The 19,712-nt window shown below is 31.6% G+C and overlaps 1 protein-coding gene across 1 annotated transcript in view; it reads right to left on the minus strand.

The window, feature by feature from the left end:
- The window catches only part of amon (prohormone processing protease amontillado), a 123,939-nt gene that overhangs the window by 27,018 nt on the left and 77,209 nt on the right, over positions 1-19,712 (minus strand). The window contains exons 3-5 of the mRNA XM_088261216.1: positions 16,180-16,414; positions 7,832-7,869; positions 5,957-6,033 (exon numbers count right to left, since the gene is read on the minus strand). Of these exons, the coding sequence (XP_088117342.1) occupies positions 5,957-6,033; positions 7,832-7,869; positions 16,180-16,414 (350 nt within the window). The remainder of the gene's footprint in view (positions 1-5,956; positions 6,034-7,831; positions 7,870-16,179; positions 16,415-19,712) is intronic.

Consider the following 19,712-nt stretch of genomic DNA (forward strand, 5'->3'; position numbering starts at 1 on the left):
AATGAACGTGCTGACATATAAGTACGTAGATCTCGCGGTACCGACTGATTGTGCTATATATCAAAAACAGTATTTTGAACATTCGACGATTTGAAATTATAAAAATTAAAAAAAGGTTAATTTTCTTCAATATTATTTTTAAGATTACAAAAATATGGAGTAAGCAGCTCTTATAATACTAAAGTTATCGAATTAAAATTAATATGTGGGGGATTTCAATCCCCCCGTTCGAACCGACTAGGTTAAGAAAAGCGTAGAAACACAGGTAGGAAACAGCACCTCCCAAAATACGAAAACGAGACGTTTCAGAAACGTGTAGTCATTTGATACATTGTAATGGATATCTAGTATAATATCCAGTATAAAGGTGCGTGTATATTAATAAATATATTACCTTTGTCTGAGGGTCAAAGTGGGGAGGTGGTTCTGCCCATTTGAGGGGACACACCACTGTGACGCACGACGCGACAAGAAGGGTCGTTTTCAGTATTTTTTTTTCATAATAATATGAAAACAAAACTTGAAATGTGGTCATATAAAATGGGAGAGTTAATATCTTAGATTTGTGGTTAAATATTAGTGGTTCGATTCATATTTTCAAACAAAAGCCATGATTTCAAACAAATCACCATTTTTCTAAAAATTCGCAAGAATATAAAATTTCTCTCATGGTTTTTGCGAATACTTTGTTGCACATGTTATAAAACTTTATAAATAAAACTATAACTTTATTTTTAACCACGTTTATATTTGGTACTTTTCTCCAACCTGTTTCGACAAGCACTTTGTCTCTTCAGGGATAGATTTGTACTCCACTCAAAAGTACAAAGAATAAAAGTGGTTACAAAAAAAGTTTAAGTTAAATTTTATAAAGCTTTTTTTAAATGTACCCCAAATTAACTGCAAAAAAATCCAGAAATTTGATGTTTGTTTTAGTTTTGAGTAAAATTATCTCGATTTTTTAGTAAGTGAATTTCGAATTAACTTCAATCGTGATTTTAAACACAATATTGAAGTTTCAAGGTTTCATTAAAACCTTTTAATTTAGGTTTTAACTTTATTTTTTATGTATTTAAAATTGTCCATTTTTTTAGGGTTCTCGGATTCAGCTTTTTTTTGGCGTTTTACCTATTTTTGGTCGTCAATATTAAATTGGAAGATTTCAACCTTAAAAGAGTACCAGAGTCGCTAAGCAGTCAAAGGCCGTCAGCGGATTTACATTAACGAAAAAATATGGCTCAATGGTATTTTCCCTTAAGGTTCTGTTCTTGTTAATAATATATGACCCTTTCAGTAAAAGGCTCAGAATATAAATAAGATTGAGAAGTTGCGTGGTAGGTGGAAAATTCTATTTGCGTCGCCAAAATAATCGAAAACAAAAAGTAAGTAATCGATATTGCTTTCACGGAAATTTCTTTTATCTCTGAGATTTTTATACAAAAATGTACCTAAAACATATTGTTTCATTGAAAGAATCGGTAATGTATAATACGTATGTATAAAACGTATTGAAATAAAGACATAGAAAGGAGAGTGAATGCTGGGAACAGAGTGAATGGTGCACTAAAATCAGTTTTAGCAAATAAAAATCAGCGAAAGCTAAACTGGCAGTACACAATGGAGTTCTGGTTCCAACCCTTACGTATGGAAGCGAAGCATGGAGTTGGCAAAAGAAGGATGAAAGCATACTGAATGCAGTCGAAATGCGATCCCTTAGACGAATGTGTGGCAAAACGATGTTTGATATATGTTCGAATGATGAAATAAGGAAAGAATGTAAGGCTGAGATAAGCATTATCAATAAAAGTAAGAAAGGTGTGCTGAAATGGTTTGGACATGTGGAACGTATAAGTGAAGAAAAAACGGTTAAACAAATTTATGAGGGGAATGTAGTTGGAAAAAGAAGCAGAGGAAGACCGAGGAAAACTTGGCACAATCAGGTATGTCAAATACTTGAAAGCGGTCGGGTCAGGAGTCGTAATGATCGTCGGGTATGTATGAGGAGATGCATGAATGTAGAAGTGGCAAAGAATGTTTGCAAAGACAGAGTGGTGTGGCGTTCGATTCTCTCTGCCTACCCCTGCGGGGAAGCGGCGTGATGGTTAGTTAGTTAGTCAGTAAAACGTATTGAACAATATTACATAATGCTTTTTGCGTCTTCTCCGTTGATACATTATCAGAGAGAGAGCTGCTTGTAGAGTAAGATTAGCTAATACGGTTGTGTTGGTAATTTGGTAATATTCCCAAATTACCTACCGTTACTATAACCCAATTAGATTTCTTTAATATTTTTTAAATGTTATGACAATATATAAGGGACAATGTACTCCGATTCTCTTGACTTACAAATTAAGTGTTAAAAATGACAAGAAATTTTTCAGGTTAAATCTTTTTACTTGTAACAAACTAAAAAATACCCAACACGCTGCTTTTCTGCAGGGGGAGACGGAGAGAGTAGAGCGCCACACTGCTCTGTCTTTGCAAACATTCTTCACCTCCTGTATATTCACGCATCTCCTCACACATTATCGCCGATACGTAAGTCACACAATTAATAAGATATTTTTCTATTGTATGACTAACTAATTAATTTTAAAGTGTCATACGTGTATACAAAATGAGGTTGAATATTCGCGATTTTTATTCACAAAGTTTTTGCAGGCTTTTTCAATATCCCACAAGCCACACAGTAAAAGTGAAAAGTTGGATATTTGCAAAGCCGATTACTGACTTTATAGCTTCAAGTTACGAGAACCTACCTCCCCCTCCCCCTCCCCCCCCCTCCCTCCGCTATCTGACGGGCAGGAGAGTAAGATTACACGAATATATTTCTCTACTTTGTGGATAACGGAAAAAGGATCAATAAAGGAGATATAAATAATTAAACTGAAGATATAGGTAGGTACTATCGTTTGCAATCCTGGATTGAATATATGAATTTTCGGGAATATCGGGAATATTTTATGTCCATATTATATTATAAATAAAATTTATACATAAAAGCTATGCGAGAACTGAAGAAATTGATAAAAACGTGTTTTTTTAATGTTATAAATGGTCAAAACATACATTCATACTCATATTACTTTCTATTAAAAACTTTTAAAACATCAAAATATCACCTTTATTCCGATAGTTGTCTTCCTGCCATAATGTAAACCAGTTTGTTCTTCCTTAAAAACCTGTATTTTGTTATATTTATACAAAATAACTGAAACAAAAAATACAATAAACTACGCGTTATTGCGACTTCATAAACTTACGTAATTGAATATTTTTAACGCTAAAAGTATTTTTTCAGATAAAATTTGACAATTTGAAATTTAATTTAAAATATGTACGGCGTAATATGGTAAAATCACAAATTCGAAAACGTGGCTTTGCAAAAAGCTCAATTTATTCATTGAAATATTTCAACTAGCGTTCGGAAGGTCAAAGGATTTTTAAAAAATATATGCTTCAGCTTCCGATTTATTTTATCAAAATAAATCTCGAAAAACAAATTACTTTAAAGTATCTACTACTTCATTCGATTGAACATATTTGTATTTGCAAAAAGTTCGCATATGTCCGGGTATATGGAAAATCCACATATAGCTTACTCCTTTCAACAACGTCATATATCTAAAATCGTCAATTTTCAGTTGTGCATGTTTTCAAAATGCCCAGAAAATGTACTATATCCCAGCAAAAGCGGCATATTTTTAACTTAATATTTACCCGTTACAGGGCAGAAAGTGTTGTTTATGCATGTTGAAGAAAGGATATGGTTTAATTTTTTTTTTTAATGTACTAAATATTTTTCAAATGGAGAAAAAACATTCAGGTTTTACCTAAAAACATCTGTTGCATAGTAAAAAGTTAAATAAGTGGCTTGATATTTATTTTTAATACATTCTATTATATTTTTAAACTTTAAAAAAGATCTCATGAAAAGTTTTTTGATGTATGATGTAGTTGAAAGGAGTTAGCGATATATGGAAAAGTTCGTAGATATCTTTATATACATATATGTATTTTAAAAAGTGAATATTTTTTTTTCCTTGCGAAACTTAGGCTTTGATTTAGTTGGCATTAAATATACCTATGGGTATAATAAATCGAGGCCTCGGCTTTTTCCAATTTCGTTTCATTTCATTAGGACTGGGTTTCATCATTACCGACAACATCAGTTTGATAAAATTCTATTTTATGTACACAACCGTGATTCATTATAATTTTTCTAACCAAATGAATTTTAATTGAATGAATTTAAGTAGTAAATTATATTTATAATTATTTACAAGATATTGCAAGAGTTAATATAATAATTTCATAGTATGAAAAATAAGTGATTTTTTCACTCAAATATGCATTCAATATTACCCTGGACTGGTACCTGGAGCGGAGGACCAATCACCTTTCCATCACGTATTAACAATCAAGATAACACTGCGTTTATATGATGTAGTGCCCTACAATACAATAATATTATACTGTACTAGTATAGTAAAGCTCTAGTCAATTAATGTACAATTTAAATGTATATATAATATTATATATATATATATATATATATATATATATATATATATATATATATATATATAAATATATATATATATATATATATATATATATATATATATATATATATATATATATATATATATATATATATATATATATATATATATATATATATATATATATATATATATATATATATATATATATATATATATATATATATAAACATATATAAACATATATTTAAATTTATATTCATATAAATGAAGAATGAAAGACAAAATCAAGAATGAGATATGATTTTTTTTCTCATTTTTTCTCTCAAATTATACGAGAATGTAAATTTATTCCTCAGGGTAAATGATATTCTTCAGAGATTCTAGTTAAACTCAACATCAGAGTTGTTAAATTCAAGAATAACTGAAGCGTTTTAAAACAATGGAAAAGTAGATTAGGGAATCTGAAACGAAGAAGTGTATTAAAGAGAAATACGATGAAAGTTGAATAAATTGTTTTGCGAAAAGTACGAAAGAAGACATAAAAATAGTTAAAAGAGTATAAAAATATATTTCGTATTCGTCGACTGTAAAAAATACGGGCAAAACGTATTTTTATTTTATGTAATAAAAAAATGGATTTTTTAAACTTTAACTTTTAAGCGATTATACAACGTAAAAAAATACAATAGGTTAATCAAGAAAATGTGATTTTAATATGCCTTAATCATAGGAAAACTTTTCTTGAATGTTTGTCGCAGATACTTTGTGGCACATTTTATAAACATTATAAAATTAAACTACTTTATTTTAACCAATTTTTAAAAATTTTAGTACACTTTAAACAACCAGTTTCGACAAGAACCTTGTCATCACCAGGGTTTATTAAATTCTAAAACATTAAAAAACTCATAATTAATTACATTCCTTTACCAAAAACTTCCACACACTCCGTACACCACATGAAAATGTGATTTGAAAATATAATTTAAAAACTCCTAAATGTTATTTTTATTGTGCATTGCGTTGGTTAAAGTGTGCTAATAATAAAAAAAGTGGTTAAAACAAAGTTGTTTAATTTATAAAATTAAAACTTATTTACGGGCGTCAACCAAATTGATCAAATTGACCAAATTAATCAAATTGACAGAATTGATCAATTAATTTGATCAAATTGACGAGATTATGTTATCTAAAATGATAATACTATTTCCATCACTATTAGCGTAAAACACACGGAATATATTCGTGCATTTAAAGTTATGAACCTGTTCCTTGTAACCCTTATCTGCACCCAAGGTGCATGGGCATGGTGTATCGATACAGTGTCATCTTGATCGTTCAATACACGAAGGCGATGTGGCATCAGTTCTGTCAGGCTGTACTCTGTTGTCGTATAGTGTACTCGACTGGAATTGTTATTATTTAGCGAATACAAAATATGGACTGACCTGTTAAACCAATCATCCGTGTACCTCGGGTAAGGGTAGGGGTCGTTACTGCTGAAGTCATACGACGCTTCCGCATTCTGGAACACAAATCAATATTAGCACCGTCATTTTACATAACTATAGACGGATAGTACTTCATTTATATTATGTTTGCCATCTCAACATAGGATAAAGAAGAAAGAAAGAAATCTGGGCATTTACACGGGACGAAATATTTACCGTTGTATGCAGGTTTAAGTGATCACTTTAGACACGTGTAACATTCACCACTTCTACCCATGATTGACAACCTACTCCAATGTCGGAAGTTGTATTTATCGGTTAAAAAAGGGTTTTAAGCTAAAAATTAAATCACATGAAAGTTACCTAGATTTCAAGAACATTAAGTATATATATATATATATATATATATATATATATATATATATATATATATATATATATATATATATATATATATATATATATATATATATATATATATATATATATATATATATATATATATATATATATATGTATATATATATATATATATATATATATATATATATATATATATATATATATATACATATATATATATATATATAAATATATATATATATTTATATATATTTATATATTTATATATATATATATATATATATATATATATATATATATATATATATATATATATATATATATATATATATATATATATATATATATATATATATATACTAAGTCCCCTTTTGAAACCTAGAGTATACATAAATTTATAGAATATTTCTTTTATCTGAAACAATACAGTTTCTTTCATCCATTACGTACATCTGGGGAATCCACATATCATTCTCGTTTTTGCTCTTCTACACTTAATCCCCCACGCAAAGGAGTTTCTTTTATATTCGTGTGATTGAGCACTACTTCACATCTAATACTGCTTGTTTAAAAAGGCCCTTTTTATTTGTTCTTGGGTATCCATGTCTTATTACATATATGGAGAGAATTTTAATATTCTTCTTTCTGAAGATGTATTCATTCCCCCACTAAACCCAAATCGATAAATTCAATGCGAAGCTTTGTGAAGAATGAACCAATATATTATGACATAAAGAAAATGGATATTCCTAACTGAGATATTGCCATATTCTTTTTTGACATCTCATCAAAGATGAAGAAAAATGTCTGGGCATTTACGGGGCTGACGACCGCCGTAAGCTGGTTTAATTGATCACTTTACACACGTGTAACATTCACCAATTCTGCCCATTATTGACAACCACACTACTCAAATTCTCGGAAGTTCTATATATATATGAACCAATTTTGAAACATTGTTCTTGAATTACTAGAACTTCACTAGAGATATCTTTTGGTGAGATTTGTGAACAAATATTTGGACACATTCAAAATGTTGTAAGATGTTGTCAGTAAAAATATACATAAATGTTTGAATAAAAACACTAGTTTTTAACAACTTGAGTTATATTTATTTTATTTTAACGGCTAGATTTGGAAGCCATGCTTTCATCTTTAGGTCTAAAATATAAACAATGTTTTTCTTTTAAATTTCATCATGTCTTATTACAAACAATAAACAATAAATAAAAGATATACATAAGCATAAACCCTAATGTATGAAAATGAAGCATGGAGTTGGCAAAAGAAGGATGAAAGTAGACTAAGTGAAGTATAAAGGTAGTAGAACATCTATCATAAATCATTTTGCCACACAATTGTCTGAGGGATCGCATTGCGACTGCATTCCGTCTTTATTCATTCTTCTTTTGCTAACTCCATGTTTCGCTTCTATAAATTTCAGGGGGGGGGTGGTGGAGTTATTTATTTTTAAATAAACTAAAATACCACAAGATAATTTATACTTACATAGTTGTATTTCAAGTCCGGATGCATATAGTCGACTCCTGTAACAAAGAAAACAAATTATGATATTTTTATAAATTTTATAAATAAATAACCTTTACGTATTTATAGCAAAAGAGGACAAACAGTGCCGGCTGCACGTTTTCCGTATTGGTACAGGCAACTGGTGGCACCCTTGTCAACTTCCCACATGAAAGCTCGACCGTAAGTTTTTGGTCAGCATGTTTTTTATTAGCTTTCCGTTGATCGTTTGACATTTAAAAAGTATCGCATTAAAAGCAGGACGTAAAGTACACAAGAAAAATTGTATATTTTAGAGAAAAATTTAAAGTTATTGAATTGTTTATTTTATTTATTTTGATATTTATTTTATATTACGAAGCGCAGGCTAAGAGGACTGCATCCATGGGATGCAGTCCTCTTTGCACCATTTGAGGCGGATAAGGATTAAAAGAAAAGAAAAAAGAAGAATAAATATTACTGATAACATTATGTAACATATTTTTTGGACATATGGACATTATGTAATACATTATTTATTCTGCACTCTAATATTTATTTAATATTACCCAGGACCGGTATCTGAAGCGCAGGACTAATCACCTTGACTTCATTTAATTAACTGATTTTGTTTTATAAGTATATGTATATATATATATATATATATATATATATATATATATATATATATATATATATAAATATATATAAATATATATATATATATATATATATATATATATATATATATATATATATATATATATATATATATATATATATATATATATATATATATATATATATATATATATATATATATATATGTGTATATATATATATATATATATATATATATATATATATATATGTATATTTATATATATATATATATATATATATATATATATATATATATATATATATATATATATATATATATATGTTAACCATTTTTAAAGAATATTGTAAATTTATTTCAAATAAATGTATGAAGTCCCTACTTTTCTTATTAAGTACTTAATATGTAAAAAATATATTGGAATTAAAAAGCGTTCAATATGGTTTGGTTTAAGAGAATTGAGGGAATTTAAGGTTTTGTCCAAATCAGTGCGTCTGATTGATCTGTGAAAAAGTTATACCGATAGGGTGGGTTATCTTCGAGTTTTATGGGGATAAAATTAATATATTCGCAAACTTTCAGGATTTCAAAATATATTCCAACAAGCGTGCTGAAAATTGCGAATTGCTAAAATGAACGCGAAAAAATGTTTACAAAATGTATCTTTTCATTAAAACTTTTCTATGCGGCTTACTGTACACGAGCCTTTAATAAATACCCCTATACAAAGCTCTCTGGCAAGTTCGGAATATGACCAAACTCGGGGAGAGCTTTGAGATCGCACTTATCCATATGCGGAGCCCAACAATAATATTCGTTCTATATGAATGTATATATTATTATTTTTTACTTACATAAATACTCTGCCGGATATAACTTCATCCTTTATACTCCGGATGTAAAGAGAGTATTCTGTGTAACGTTTATTTATTCAGCATTTCACTTACATAAAAAAATAAATTGAATTTTTAATGTATGTAAAAGGAGTGTATGTATAAGGGATGATGTAACAAGCCTTCAAAACGTTATTCATTTTATTTTACAGTTAAAATAAAAACAATAATTATTTTTTACATTAAAACGTTGACAAATTGCTTCTCGGGTCACATTAAGTGTTTGGGCCCATTGTTGTTGCGATTGGGTTGGGTCTTCATCCAATAACGCCTGCAATTCCTCGTCTTCGAACTTTTTCGTTGCACCAAGATGCTCATTGTCTGTTAAATCTAAATCTCCACTTTTAAATTGACGAAACCATGTCTCACATGTTCTAATCACTGGAGCATGTTCACCATAAGTTTCTACCAGCAACCGATGAGCTTCAACTGCTTTTTTTCTTTTGATGAAATAAAAAAAGCTACAGAATGAAACTTCCTACAAATTATTACCGTTTTTAGCCTAAAGATAAAAATATACTCAATTCAAGATGGCGACCAAAGTATCAGGGTTGAGGTCCCGATAATCTGGATTCAAACGATCGGATAATATTTTTTCTGAATATCTTAGTAATTTTGCAATGGAGAGTTCTAACTTTGCGATTTATCTTCTTCTTCAAATCCTCATCCGCACCCGATGGTGCATAGGGCACTGCATCATATAAACGAAATTTTATTTTTATCGTTAACACGTGAAGGAAAGGTGATTAGCTCTCCATTACAGGCACTAGTCCAGGGTAATATTGAATAACAGTCCATTAAATATTACAGTGAAAAAATCACTTTTATTTTTTTAATCCCCGTCTGGAGATCGAACCCGGAACTCCATCACGGTAGCTAAACACGCTAACCATTACACTACGAAGGCGACAAATACCCTTATATAAACCAAAAACTTATTTGGTTATTCGAGACTGTATAAGATATTATGATATTATTTGGAAAAAATATATTAGGTGTAAGTAATATTCGGTAAAAATAACGTTTTTTCCTTGATTCTCAATATAAAATCCACCCTTACCTCCTACAAGTCCTTGTACCTCCCTAATAATAATATAACCCACCTGGATTTTATGAACTGTTATATGGAGTATTCAGAATCAAAGCGAATCAAGTCATGACGTTTATTCTTCACAATCTAGTTATTAACGATGATATTTAACATAACGGATCATGTTACGTCACTCATCTTCAATCTATCACGGTACGTCCAATTTAAAGAAATTGGAGAAGAGAGGGCAGCTATGGGTCCTAGGAATGAATGATATAATGGGCAGTTAGTTGAACTTAGAACCCGAAGAGAGGCGGTAACTGAAATTCTAAGCAGAGCCTTTCGAGTATTAGTAAATGTACTTTATTTAGAGGTTATGTGTATGGGTCCCCTTTTAAAGTATTCACTTCCCCGACTCACTCACTTATCCCAACGGTCTTTCCTCTTTTGTTTTCAAACAGTCCTAGAACGCTTGTTTTGTGGTGTCTAGTGATGTGATGTGATTCTCCTTCGTTGCATTTACCTTAATCTCGGGAATCGTCTCAAATATTCTCCCTTTAAAAGGGTCTTTTAAGTTTAGGGAATAAGAAAAAGTCAGAAAGAGCGAGATCAGGTGAGTAGGGTGGGTTGGAAAGAACAGTTTTATTGTGTTTGGCCAAAAAACTTGGAGTACTAAAACCTGAATGGGTAGAAGGTGATAAAACAACAACGTTCACGACAATGCTCCAACAAATCCTTCTTATTCTGTAGTCTCCAACTTGTGGATTGGTTTGCAGCAACAAATAATATCTTCCCCATTCCGGTATGTTATGTGCCATCCTCTTCAGCTCCTCGTACGTTGAACAGTCCATATCCTCGTACAAGTCGCGAAGAAATTCGCGGCTTGAGCGTCCTCTAGCGTTCGTTCCCTTGATCGTCCCCTTTATCATCAGATGCTGTCAAACTCGCCTTATGATTGAACAAATCCTAATTTCTTTGATGTTTTTAGCAGATACTTTGTGGCACATTTTATTAACTTTTAAAAAAGTGGTTAAAACAAAGTTATTTTATTTTAAAAATCCCAATTCATCGATATCAGTTATATGGACTTGCACCACTTCTCCCCTGAGCGTCCTATATTTACCCGAGTCAAGCGAGGTTAAGGAGATCGTATAACGTATTTTATTTTACTCCCAGGAGTCGATACGAAATATCGAATTGATGACTTATAGAGAAACGATTATTTTTTAATAATCAGTTCAATATAATTTTAGTTTCATTCATAAAATCGGATTACTCTTTTTGGTTAAATAAATTAACCGTAACCTGAGTATTTTAATAAAAAACATTTTTGATGTCATAAAGCATTAACAGTTCACGACATTTGAACTAATACCCCCTCCCCTTCACCCACACACACACATATGTATCAAAATTGAAAGGAGATTACAGGTTTTCTATCTTAAAAAATATACGTGAACGTATTCGGAAAAAATCTCTCCTTTATTCAATTGTACTAGGGTATATACGTCAGAATTTCTCAACCGAAGGTGCCACGATTAGACAAAAATCCAAATATATTATAATTTCAACTTACATACGAATGGAATCTAATAGCAGTTTACTACTCGTATATGTATACGTCTTTCAAATATGTATGTAATATTTATATTTAATAATGGGCAGAATGGTGAACGTTACACAAGTGTATGAAGTGATCACTTAAGCCAGCCAAATGCCAAGTCCTAAGTCCTGGGATCCTCAGGCTTTATATAAAAAACGAAAGATGTTTCACCTGAAGAAGACACACATATAATGCTTATAATTCTTCAATATTGCAACTAACTAACTTTACGTTGTAAGTCTAGAAGTCTGGATATTTACAGGGCTTCTGACTTATCATAGGCTGGTTAAGCGATCACTTTACACACATATAATATTTACCATTCAAAAATTTGGAACTCATACACATGATATATCATCATAAATCTCATGACGCTTTATGTTTGAGATTACTGGACCCATCCATGGTTAGTTTTAAAAAGCTTTTATTTAGTTGAAACTCTTTTATTTAGATGTATGCAAGATCCTAACTAAATTATTTTACATACTGCGAGACGCCTGAAAACATGATTTTCAATTTATTTGCAGCTAAAAATTTGACCAGATTATTTTATTCATTACATTTTTGAGTGTGTCCAAATCCTTGTTCACCCATCTGGGTTTCTCCACTAAGATTCATTTAAATAACTCCTGAGTGGAGAATCCCTGATTTGTAGACAACACTTAGGATATACCTAAAATGTTGTGAAGAAAAAGGTTTATATTATATATCCACTAAATTAAGTGGAATGCCCCTAAAGTTGTGTGTTTTTCATTCTCTAATGTAATTTTCAAAAGTAAATAAAGGAAAGATTGTAAAGTAAATATCGGAAAGTCCTGCAATATACTGAAGCTATAAAACCAAATCGAATCGTTTCGGATATAAACCTTTTCTATATAATGTTCCTGTATTTATGTAATGCTCCTATAAAACTGAAATCGAGATACCAGGCGGTTAGGATCGTGGAGTAGGACTCTTTGTGATTTTGTTACAGTTTCAGCTGAAAAGTTATTGATTGAAATCCGAAGTAGTTTTGAAAAATCATTCAAGGAAATATTTATAAAGAAAATACCCTAGAATATTGAGGGTCGCTTTTAGCTAAGTCGTTATTTTCATAAACTTCTTGAATTCTCCATTTTTAATTTAAGTTTTACTAATTAAATACCAATATTTCATAAAATCCATTGTGACACGTGTTTCGATGCAATCTGCATCAAGCGGAATGCATCGAAATACGTGTCACAATGACATGCGCCGTGGCGTACTTGGGTAGACGCTCGACTGCGAAGCTGATGTCGCGGATTTGATTCCCGCCAATTGTAAAATAAATTCAAGAAAGATTTCTTTTCAATTGGTCTGGGTATTTGTGATGTATTTTTCAGGTTTACCTTCCCTATCCATACTATCTTACCTGCAGACAAGACTTTAAAAATAAAGGTTTTGCAGGTTATTACTTTAAAATATAAAAATAATAGATTCTGAGAAACAGTGGTATTTACCAATTAAAAATTTATGCTATTCATTGTTTCAGCATTCACTTTGTGGTAAAATATGATTAAATTGTTATTATTATTATTATTTTTTACCATTTGAATATTTTATTTCAATGACTAGTTTTTTATTTTATGTATTAATTTTAAATTAAACACAGATTTTTTGAGTGTACTAAGTTGTATTTTATTAACAAAAACACATAAAACACACTCGTTTGATAATGCCCTAACAAGGCGAAACAATTGTCACAATATAATTTTTATGTGTTTTTGTTAATAAAATACAACTTAGTAGACTCAAAAAATCTGTGTTTGATTTAAAATTAATACATAAATTAAAATGGAGTTCTACAAATTAAACGCCAAATCAATAAATAAACAAGTTTTTTAAGCTACAGATGCCTCCATCTACGGATTTGAATATAAATTATTGCTTATGTTTATTTATACTCACTCTATATTCAACTCGTAGATGAAAGCATATGCAGCTTCCGAAACAAGTCATTAAAATACAATACTCAAGCGGTAAAAAAGTGTTTTATTCATAATTTAAGTCAAACTTAAATAAGATCGATATTAATATGTAAAATAAAAAAAGACATAAAGTGACTGCCGAATCAATTAATGAAATTCTTATGTTTTCTTTTTGCGGGCATGATTTAGCTATTTTCCGAATAGCCCTCCCTATTTGTTGGTTCAAATGAGTGATATGTTCATACATATGTTACATGATATCATTACATTATTGCGACAAGGGAATGAGTCGCAGTTTTGGTGCTATTAATCATAATTCTTGTAAAACTGACACGACAGTATTCATATTAAATAATAATTCCGAAAAACTATTAGTAAAACAATCTACCGTGGAGTATGATACGATTTTAAAACAATTGAAATAGTTCACATCAATCAAATTCAGAAATAATTCATGGATGCTGGAGAAAGAAAACATGTTTCGAATCCTAGGTGACGTTGCCCATGACAGAAGGACCCACAACCTGAGGACGAGGAGAGCTGATCCCAACAGGCTACAAAGATACATTAAGAAGCCAGTAAGAAGAAGGAGAGCCAAATAAAAAATAAACGCAGCCCGTTTCATTATGCTTGGCGAATTTTCGAATGATAAAGATGAATAGAGATTTGGAAAAAAGCTCAATATTCATTGCACCTTCTCCATGTTTTCATTCGTTCATGAAACGTTACTATAACCACTAGTTTTTATATGTTCTAATTCGGAATGAATCTCACATATGATCAAATGGAACAATCTGAATATCCCCTTCACAAACCCCTTAACTGATGGCGTAACAATCGGCCATACTTTACTAATGTATCGAAAGCCTTACCGGTATGCGGAATGATCTAAGACTATTGCATATATACAGGTTTCAAGAATTAATGCAATATGGATGTTCAAAAATGCGCAGAGTGGTGAAAGTTATACAAGTGTATAAAGTGATCGCTTAAGCCAGCCAAATGCCAGGTCATAAGCCCTAGGGTGCTCAAACTTCCATCTTCTTACATTAAAAAGGGGAGAGTGATACATTTTTCATATCAAGTCGAGACACCTTTAAAATGGACATTTTAGTCGTAGGGTGAATAATATAGTGTTTAATATAATCAATAATATTAATATTGTTATTAAAAAATTACTAACCATGTAATTTTAAATAAAAATATTTGCTCTTGGCTTAACTATTGGCACGAAGAAATCCTTTATTGTATGAAAACAAAGAATTACTAAAAAATAATACTAAATAAAATATAAAATAATAATGACAATCCTTCAGTACCCAACCTTGGTCTTTATGAATATCATTCATCCCTCTACTGCTGAATTTCATGAAAATGAAACTGATAATATATCATTCCAATGAACGAGGCCTTTCCTTCAAATGTTGCTTCCAGCAGGTTTTACATAATTAATTCCATTTTCATACTAATCCAACACACAAGGCTCGAAACAATAATTCATCCGTATTTTATATCACGATTCCGTAACATTTTCAGTTGTGTGAAGCAAGATTTATTATTTTAGGTGTTTCAGATTTTCCCAGATAAATGTTGTCGCATTAAATTCTCAAATAAGAACTTAAGTAAATATGACTTTTGTAATCTCAAAGCGTAATTGATTAATCTCGTGACATGTTTCGGGCGGGAAACGTGAATTATTGCGGTGATATTTTTATTTTTTACGCGCATTTCAAATTCGCGATTAATATGGTATATGTACTCGTATATGTATGTAGTTAACATAAATATGGATTTAAAGTATCGGAAACGCTCGTCAAAAAGTGACTTCTTGATATAAGACACGAGAAGTGTAAATTAGTCACCTTACCAAAATAAATATTATTATTGTTGCACTGTTATTTTTTTTGATAAAATCTATGTATCTGAAAATATCTCACTGTGGGTATTCAGAAGTTCGCCTTGTTTATATTAAACTATTTTTGATTCTTAGACATATATGTTACACATAATGTGTAAAATTACTATAATTTCATTTAAGCCATGATTGAAAATTCCAGGCAAAAACACTCAGTAAAAAAATAATTGTTTGTATGTATGTTGTGCGTGCGTGCGTGCGTGTGTGTGTGTGTTGTTTATTCAAAGTTCATTCACTTGTTGTGGTGTGTTGATTCCAATATGAACTCGGGTGAGGCGATCAGCGTGGGCATCGGTGACGTTGTAAGCGCCTAAAGAGTGGAATAAAAATAGCGGTAATTACCGTCATCCATGATGGCCGTGGTGACGTTCTTGCCCGTGACGCCCTGCGCCCAGGCGGCCTCCACGTTGAGGTCGAGGCGCGCCTTGCCGCCGTTCTGGCCCGTGTTGCGCAGGTACCACTGCAGCGGGAAGTAGGGGTCGGTGGGCGCCGCTGCCGGCGCCGCGACGCCGGCCCGCTGCCCGCGCAGTCCGCGCTTCACGCGCGCGAACCCGGCCTGCTGCACGGCCGAGTGGACCTGGGAAGGGACGCATCCGACACATTAGTGAACATTGCTTCATGGATACAGCATATAGTCCAACTACCGAGTGGACCTGAGGAGGGCCGACATCAAACACACTGTTACATCACATTGCTTGACGAATACAGTATATGATCTAACCGAGTGGACCTGACAAGGGACGACACCAACACATTAGTAAACATTGCTTCATGGATACAGCATATAGTCCAACGACCGAGTGGACCTGAGAAGGGCCGACATCAAATACATTGCTTGACGAACACAGTATATGATCTAACCGAGTGGACCTGACAAGGGACGACATCAAACACATTAGTGAACATAATTAAATTGCTTGACGGACACGGCATTTGGTCTACCAACTGAGTGGCCCTGAGAAGGGCCGACATGAACATATTAAACCATTACATCATTACATACATTGCTTGAAGGACACAGCATATGGTGTATCCAATAAACGAGTAGACCTTTAAAAAACAGACATTTTGCATGTAATAAGTAAACATGATTACATCACATTGTTTGATGGACACAGCATATGGTCCAACAGCCGGGTGGACCTGAGAAGGGCCGACATTATACACATTAGTATTTATTTGTGTCGGGTTGTGGTCCCGTGGTTAGTGTGGCAGACTCTCGAGTCAGAGTTTCTCGGTTCGAGCCCACTCTACCACAATCTGTATGAAATTGAAATAATTGTAAAAATAATAAAAACACAAACATTTCTCTTTTTTTTTTTAAAGTAAACAGCACCTTGCTTGACGTATGTCAATGGTGACAACAACCGAATGAACCTAGGAAGCGATGACATTTACCGTTAGATTGTTGAGAATCAATATAGTAATGGTGCCAAAAGTGCTGCGCAGTACTGTGCAAAAAAAGCGGGCGTCGATATAGCGACAATGACGCCATTATGGCAGTCCAGCTGTAAGGTTACATCGCAGCGTTCGCGCTTCTGAAGCTCCGATTCGTGAATAATATTCACAAGTAAACAAATTAAACTAATTTTAGTGAAAATTTGAAATATTTTTACTGTAAAACTTATTGTTTTCGCCCTTACAATGTCTACCGAAATTAAAATGCACCTTTTTTGCAACAACAAAAAATCTTCAGAAATTCTTCAGCAAGTCTCCAGACGCGTTCGTGTAAAAATATTTTAACATTTAGACACCAACGTAGGAATTCCCTTTCTGCTGGAATGCTTATACCATAAAATAGAAACGTAACATTTAAGTTCAATCTCTACAATATGAAGTAAAGCCTTTTCTCCCATGGTAGACATTGATATGCATTGTATTGTCGTCATCCCTAGACCGTCAAGAGAAGGCTTAAAGCTCCGTAACGTGGAAACTGAAAACGTTTTCACAAATCTTTCTGAAAAAGAGCTTCAGGATTTTCAGTTATGAATAATACGACAGCTGGAAATGAAAAAATGTGACGCAAATTTATTTATAAAGGTTTATCTAAAGTATCGTGAAAGGGGTTTTCAAATTTCCAGATGAAAACGTCATTTATACAATAATACGATATATTGGCGTACCTTTTTATTAAGTGAACATTTTGAAGTGTGTAATAATTGCAAAGATAAATATTTCAGGTACTATAAATTTTCATACAAACGAGTACGTAACAAACAAACGAAAATGTTTTATGTTTTGTACTGATATTTCTTGGTGGAACTGCATTATAGACTGACATCGTCTGATGATGTCGGTTACAAAGAAACCCGGTCGCTGATCAAATAAAATTTATGTGGAAAAAACTATTTAGTTGTAACTTTATTATATAAATGAAACAGTGATTGAAAACCGTAGAAAAAATTTAAAACCAACCGTATGCGTTATGAGTTTTGAGGAGTTACAATTTTTTTTTAAGTGTGTTTCCAATCATGGATAGAATAGTGAATGTTGCACATGTGATGCATATGTGATAACCTTGATAACCAGCCAGTATTTACATGTCATATGCCCTGTTTATACCCAGAATTCTATTCTTCTTCATCTATGTTGAGGTCTAACTTTGAGGTTAATATTTACTAGTCAAATTATAAGCCGAAATAAAATTGAAAAATATGTTTTCAAGCGTTTCTCAAGTATGAGAATATAATCCAGGATTCGGACCTCACATACAAATGAAAGAGCCTCTGCTCAATCAAAGTTTTCCTCATCCCGACAAAGATGGGTATAGTGAGTTTATGAGTTTGATCAATGTATCTAGAAGTTTCAAGAATATGAGTAGTGTGGTTGTCAATCATGGGTAGAATGGTGAATGTTGCATGTGTGTAAAGTGATCATTTAAGCAGCCAATATTTACAAATCATAAGGCCTACCAATACCTAGACTTTTATATTCTTCTTCACCTATGTTGAGATGTCAAAAAAGGTAAAATTAATATAAGTTATACTTTGGGGTGCGGCGTTTAAGTTATGAAAGTAGGTACGCATACAAAACATTCCAACAGTATTTATGTTATCTCGAAAGTTTCTTGTATACAGTGTTCTCAAACATGGTACGTTGTGTGTTATGTATGTTGATGTCACACGCGAAACTTTCCAAAAGGTATGTAATTTTCAACTCTCAACTTTCAACTCTTCAGATTTCCCACAAACGTCGCAATCGTAGCTGCTTTTGACGTGGGTATCACGTCTCATGTAAATATGTGTTCTGTATTGAAAACAAACACAATTTCATCTTTCTACTGTCTACTTTCATCTCTCTTTTGACGATTTCATGTTTCACTTCCATAAATTGGGGTTGGAACCAGAAATACTTTGTATACTGCCAGTTTTAGCTTTCGCTGGTAGGTATAAATAATATAACACGATTTATTGTATTTCTCAGTTTATTCACTAGAAAAATAAAAAAATTAACTAACTAAAAATAAATATGAATTACGCATTTATGCAAAAATTTATTTAAAAAAAACTCAATGAATAAATAAAACAAAGAAAAATAAACTATTTTATCATTCATGAAAATCATTCACAAGTATAAACAATAAACAATGAGTGTAAGTCCATCTCCAAGCACAAGAGCTCAGTCTCTTTTATGGAGAGGAACAGCGTTACTAGTATTAAGATATGTTAAAAGTAGAAATGACTAGCAAATAAATTACTGTTCACAGTTATTTTATCTCTATTTTTTTAATAATTAAATTAATTAAAGTAAAAATAATTTAAAAAAAAATATTTGTATATATATATATATATATATATATATATATATATATATATATATATATATATATATATATATATATATATATATAGCACGCTCGGCTACCGTTCTGGAGG

This window comes from Brachycentrus maculatus, unplaced genomic scaffold (assembly GCF_059751285.1).
Source record: "Brachycentrus maculatus isolate JH-2025_06_01 unplaced genomic scaffold, ASM5975128v1 h1tg000152l, whole genome shotgun sequence".
Lineage (NCBI taxonomy): Eukaryota > Metazoa > Arthropoda > Insecta > Trichoptera > Brachycentridae > Brachycentrus > Brachycentrus maculatus.